At 41.6% G+C, this 6,542-nt stretch overlaps 1 protein-coding gene across 1 annotated transcript; it reads right to left on the bottom strand.

Moving 5' to 3' along the window:
* Positions 1-1,643: 1,643 nt before the first annotated feature.
* Positions 1,644-6,313, bottom strand: LOC111961915 (plexin-A1-like). The gene is made up of 4 exons (XM_070442205.1): positions 6,300-6,313; positions 5,643-5,855; positions 4,631-4,781; positions 1,644-4,351 (listed from the first exon to the last, which is right to left on the bottom strand). The coding sequence occupies exons 1-4, from the start codon at positions 6,311-6,313 to the stop codon at positions 4,256-4,258; spliced, it is 474 nt and encodes a 157-aa protein (XP_070298306.1). The 3' UTR covers positions 1,644-4,255.
* Positions 6,314-6,542: the final 229 nt, after the last annotated feature.

Here is a 6,542-nt window from a genome sequence, read left to right as displayed (position 1 = left end):
TTGAGAGAGTTTGGTAAAAATGAATGAAGGGGAAAATAAATGATCAGAATCTTCTCAAACCAGGGCTTGGAAAGGCAATAGTATGACAAGGCATGACTGGGTTGATCATTTTGGGTCAGATTCCCAGATCAGAATTAAACGTATTCCAGCTCCAAAAATCATGCTCATTGGAGAATCTCCTTTGAAAAGGTGTTTTCTAATCCAGGAATAGGCTTATTCTGGTTCTGGGAAACTGGCCCAATCTGTTTGGGTGTAGATGGTTCAGGGAAAGATTAATGATGAGCTAACTTGAGTTGATGAGAGATGGACCATGTGAGGTCATAACAGTTCATATGTATGTCGATTGACGTAACACTGTAATATGGCATGAGATTCTCAACCAAACAATGTGGGGCTAGCCACAAACGACTTCGGCAGGCTGTCGATCACATGACAGCACTATATCGGTCCTATGACAGCTTTATGTCAGGCTCTGTCAAGATTTAGCGCCGGTTCCTCTTGATCACATTAAATGGCCATGATGCTACTAAATCGACATGCTGTACATTGTACCACTTCAGTGACACCAACACAAGCCAATCACCATACAAACAAACAAACAGGGACAGATCATGTGAAACAATGAAATCTCACGTAGGAGCCTTCTGGACTTAGGGGAAGCAAATTGATCAAACTCAAGCAGTCATGCAAAAACAAGCTAAAGTCCTCCTCTCAAGGCCGTAACGTTGAAACAATGGAACTACAGCGCAGAGAGAACGTCGCAAAACAATGTCCTGAGAAATGAAGAATAAGTTGCGTCTTCATAAGAAACCCAACCAGGGCAGTGATGGGAGAAACTCAAATTAAAGAGTTTGGACAGGCCGAGCTGCCAGCGTGTAATGTATTTTCCGCATACATGGTTACGATGCGGATATTTCATAGGACTGCTATTAACAAATTCACTGAGCTTCGGGAGCTTTGGAGACCAATCTACTTCATTAACTTGTGATCTAAGAGCACCGAAAGATAGACGCAGCAAAAGAGGGAAGGTTGTGTACTCGTGGAAAAACATGTTTTTTTAAAACCCTGTAAAGCTGACTAATCATTAAAAAAACAAAATGCAGTATGTACAGTAGTTAAAAATGTATTATGTCAAAATGTAAAGCTTTGTCCCAGCAAGTTAGTCAGGTACACGGTTGCTTAGAAAGGAACCCTGTTCTGTTCAAAGAAGCTAACTTTGGAATGTTGTTTTGGCCCAAGAACGCTAGTAGTGCAAGACGAGTGGTCCCTAGAAGGGTTCCGTTTGGCTCTCAAAGCAGCAGCTGTATAGCCTGGTCTCAAATCTGTTTGTGCAGTCCTCTCAATACATTGTAAATACTGTCTTGGCTATACATCATAAACTGATCTGGGACCAGGCTAGCACCCCTATGTAAATGGTCCGATATGTAGAGAAAGGTACAACAGGAATGCAGTATAGCTGTATACATCAATGCCTGCGTCCAAAATGGCACCCTATTCCCTATATAGMGCACTAGTTTMGACCACTGCCATAGTGCAATAGATAGGTATTATGGTGCCATTTGAGATGTACCAATGTGTCCTGTCTATTTAGGGGTGTTTTTTTCTTCATTTCTGTGCAGAGGAATATTGGAAGGAACCTGGCATACAATGAATTGCAACAGCATTTATTTCCGAGTAGAATGATAGCCCTGATGGTAAAAAAAAAATGAAGATGTGGATTATAGCATCAAGTCACTCATTCAATCTTGAAAAGACAGATGCTTATCTGATGCAATGTTTTCCACTGATCGTGGAGATCAGAAAAGAAACCTTTAGATCGGTAAAGTACTTCAACTTCAGATAAACCCAAGACGTCTTTATCTTCGGCGTACCGTATTACGCACAATATACATGTTCAAAAGAGAGACGAGAAAAACAACGAAAACAACCTAATTACAATAAAATTTGCCAAAAGCTTCATTTCACTTCATCATCATGAAAAAAAAAAACTAAGTAAATACAATGTACAAAATCAAACGAAATTACATTAGACCACAGTTTGGTTTTCGGCAAGCAATTTAAAAACAAAACAAAAAAAACATCGCACCACAAAGTCAAACTTCCAAAACTTCAAAAAAAGAAGGGAAAATAGAAGAGCGAGAATAACAATTATCTTAAGAGAGAAGTATTTAAAAAAGCTTAAGCCACACATGGCATTAGGGTTTGTTTAGATGGAAACAAGTGCCAGGGGAGCTAAGGGATTACTTAGCCTTGTGTTGCTAATGAGTGGAGGGTGCCTCTTCTCCCCAGTCCCGACCCCCCTATGGGTGAGAGCTAAAGCCCCGTCTCGTCTCATATCTCTGGGTTAGGAGAGAAGGAGATTTCCGTACCGTACTACCGTCACCTTGCCTATTATCTGCATAATAGCATTGGGAAGAGATGAGCGAGAGGGGCCTGGAGCTGGAAAAGGCTTTCTGTCTTTCTCCACTTTGTCATTTTAGGCTGAGAGGCTTAGTAAAGCCCTACCTGACCCCATTTAGCTATTTATTTAACCCTTATTTTACCAGTTAAGTTGACTGAGAACACATTCTGAGGCTAACACTAGTGGATAGGTGGACCAAGTCTGGAACCACCTAGAGTTTGACTGTTCTTGTTGTTGTCGTTGGATGTTACGAGGATGAGAGAATGCCTAGAGAGGTACAGAAGAGATTAAGAGAAATACTGAAGGAGGGTGGATTTCCGGTTGTATAATAGGGGTGGAGACACGAGACTTGTTTAGGGGTAAAACTGGGATTTCCTCCCATTCACAGCCCCTCAAGATGTACTGTACCCAATACGTTATTTCAGGGCACATGTCGGGTAGAGTGGATGTTCTATCACATGTGCACACGTTGACCTATGACCCCACTCAGCATTGGTCATTTCCTGCCAAGCTTAGCCAATCAGATGTGGTGATGCTAACTGGTGGTGGGGTAGCTTATAGATGGTTATTGGTTCAAGTAGTGCAATGCTCTACATTGGTCAACCACTGTAGCACAAACGGTCAAATTCTTTAGCCCTGGAAGATACAAATTAGTTTTCAAACTAGATTTAATCTGAGGTGTCTAGGAAAATAAGCAACGCTTGCGTGAGTCTGTGATGCTTTTCAAAAAACGAGATTGCACGACATATCGGAAATGACAGCAAATTCTTATTTTCGCAGGACCTCTCCAGACCAACTTTCCAATACAGAAATATGACAATATAATGAGATGCCCTTCCTATGGTGGCCCTAAGAGACAAAGTTGCTTTTTTCTTCCCTAGATATTTTACATTTTCGTATCTTTTATTACTCAGAGAATAATTTCAGTCACTAGGCATATTTAAATCATACGGTAGCATATTCCATCTAACAAAATGTCTTTGCACTTCACAACAACAACAAAAACATGGCACAGGATAACTTTTGTTTATTTTTCGTTTGCGGTTGTTTTATTCTTCTAATGTAGATTTTCTTTTGTTGCTCAAAATATCAAATTAAAGTTTCATTGTTGATGGATTTTTTTAATTGTGTTTGTCAGCTAAAAACTGAAATGTTTTAACCCTAATCTTAATTTCTTAAAAAATGTAGTTGTATTTATATATAATATCTATATAGTCTTCCTTTGTAACTTTTCTGTAAATTGTGCAAATTCAGCAGTAACACAGGTGGCGAGAGATCAGAGTGGGCAGTTGATTACATTTATTTAAAAAAAAATTATACGAAAACAAAACAGTAATAATGTCTTTGACTCCTACAGGAATCATGTGACCACTCTCTCATTGGCTCCGAGAAAGGCCCATGTCCAAACAACGTTCCGTCCTTTTCGTGATGCCAAAACGGAGTTCCATTCCAAAACTCCCATCCTGGCTACCCGAGACACGGCTTCAGCGAAGACAAAATCCAGGAAAACCGACAGCGGAGAAACAAAACCACGACGACAACAGCTACGATAATCAAAATGCTTTCCGGTGATGTTGTCTCTCGGTGTGTGTGCGACGAAATGTCCAGTGCCCCGGTCTCTGACACACATACACACTTATAGACCTGCATTTACACACACATACACACACGCACAGGCCCGCCCAGTACTGCTGAATCGCCCCTGTGCAGTGTACTGCCTTCTGTCCTTTGCAGTAGCTCATCATGTGTTTTTAGGAGGGTTTGAAAACCACACTGTCTGAGTTTCATTTTCTCTGGGTGAGGAGAGACGGAGAGGAAGATGGAGAAGAATAGGATGAGAGGAAGGGTCGTTCCTCAGCTGGCCAGGGCCATTGTGTCAATGACCTGCTCCAGCTTGCTCCTGAGTCTCTGCCTCCGCGACTGCTCATCCCTCTCCAGAGCTGACAGGATCTGAGGATGGAGAGAGAGAGACAGAGAGAAGGAAAGAGACAAAGGGGAGGGATGGAGAGAGAGAGAGAGAGAGAGGGCAATAGCGAATGAGAGAGAGGAGGGGAGGGAGGGAGAAGAACAATGAGAAACCGTCACATTAATTTAACAAAAGCAGTAGTTGAGAGCAACAACGGAGCACTTTCTCAAAGTGATATATTCCAAAGTAGGGTGCAAMCCTTTCTAAATAAAGGCWAAATAAATAAACAAACAAAAAAACWAAATGGTGGCCACTGTCCTCACCTCGTCCTTGTACTTGACTATGTAGGAGTAGATCTCGTGCAGYGCGCTCATGCTGTTGAACTGGCTGAGYTGGAGCCGCGACTGCTCCGCCAGGTACGCACTCATATCCTGGTCACTGATGACAGGCATCCGCGAGATGTCGGAGTAGTACCTGAGAGAGACAACAGGATTAAAGTAGGGTGATTAAAGGAGAAAAAGAGAGAGAGAGAGGAGAGAAAGAAAGAAAGGAGAGGGAGAAGAGACAGCGAGGGAAGGGGAACAACAACAAAAAGAAGGGATAGGAGAGAGGATCAAAAGACCAAATGGTTCATCGAGGCGCTTGCCATTAACCCTATCGACACCAGGTAGAATTCTCAAGTTTAGACCCCCCATTGTTTAAGCGTGTGCCATTTGAATATATATCAAAGGCCCGGTGCAGTCAAATTCAGTTTTCTCTTGTGTTTTGTATCATATTGTACAACAGCTGATGAAAGTAACACTGTAAAAGTGTAAAAATGTGATCAGTGTTATTGATAGGTCCTGGTCTACACAGGACCTTCTAATCAGCATGTTTTACATGGGTGAAGTTTCTCCTTGCCTGGTGATATCACCATGCGGTAAATTGGTAAATAAACCAATAACAAAGAGCCAGTAACGGCTAGTTTTCAGATTTTCCCTCCCCACCCAGACCACTCCCAGACGGTCCTAGCAATATTCTTGCTTGAGAAAGTTATTTTGCAAAAACGCATTAAAAAAAAATTTGAACATTAAATGGAAAACTACTACAGTAAGGTAATTAATTGTTACCCAGAAATTATTTAAGAGTAAGACACTTATCGTTACAAAATACCTCATCTTGAACGGTGCAAATTACTCTTTCATACAGTATGATACATCATATGATGCATCAAATGGTTTAAAAGGAGGATAAAACKKTGTTTGAATCCAATCTTAAACAAAGTGAAACCAAGTGCCTCATTTTCAACCTGATCCAAAATGTCTGCCAGGTGCATAACAAAGCTACTAGCCGTACCGTTCCACCCAGTTCTTGTAGTTGGGAATGTCTTTAGCGTAGAGCAGCTTGTTGGAGGGTGAGTCTTTGCCCAGCTTGTGTTCTGAGGTAGAACAGGAGTCCATGAAGGTCTGGGCCACCACAGACAGACAGGCGTCTGTGATGCTGTTCTTGTGGATGTCAAACACAAACTGGGGGTTCTTGATCACGTTCACCCAGAACCTCAGAGGAAGACTGGGGGGAGGGAAGGAGAGAGGGAACACATTTGAGTTAACCATAACCAGAGGAGGCTGGTGGGACGGACTATGCAGTGGCAAGAAAAAGTATGTGAACCCTTTGGAATCACCTGGGTTTCTACATAGATTGGTCATCGAATGTGATCTGATCTTCATCTAAGTCACAACAATAGAAACAAAAAGTGTGCTTAAACTAACATCACACGTATTATTGTATTTTTCTTGTCTATATTGAATACATCATTTAAACATTCACAGTGTAGGTTGGAAAAAGTATGTGAACCCCTAGGCTGATGACTTCTCCAAAAGCTAATTGGAGTCAGGGGTCAGCTAACCTGGAGTCCAATCAATGAGACGAGATTGGAGATGTCGGTAAGAGCTGCCTTGCCCTATGAAAAAAAAACACTCAAAATTTGAGTTTGCTATTCACAAGAAGCATTGCCTGATGTGAACCATGCCTCGAACAAAAMAGATCTCAGAAGACCTAAGATTAAGAATTGTTGACTTGCATAAAGCTGGAAAGGGTTACAAAAGTATCTCTAAAAGCCTTGATGTTCATCAATCCATGGTAAGACAAATTGTCTATAAATGGAGAAAGTTCAGCACTGCTGCTACTCTCCCTAGGGTATGGAGACAAAAAGGCACAGCACACCAACATCAAAACCTCATCCCAACTGTAAAGTAT

The sequence above is a fragment of the Salvelinus sp. IW2-2015 genome, linkage group LG1 (genome assembly GCF_002910315.2).
Source record: "Salvelinus sp. IW2-2015 linkage group LG1, ASM291031v2, whole genome shotgun sequence".
In the NCBI taxonomy this organism is placed as follows: Eukaryota; Metazoa; Chordata; class Actinopteri; order Salmoniformes; family Salmonidae; genus Salvelinus; species Salvelinus sp. IW2-2015.
The sequence above is the reverse complement of the archived record's forward strand: the minus strand, read 5'-3'. Positions and strand labels throughout refer to the sequence as shown.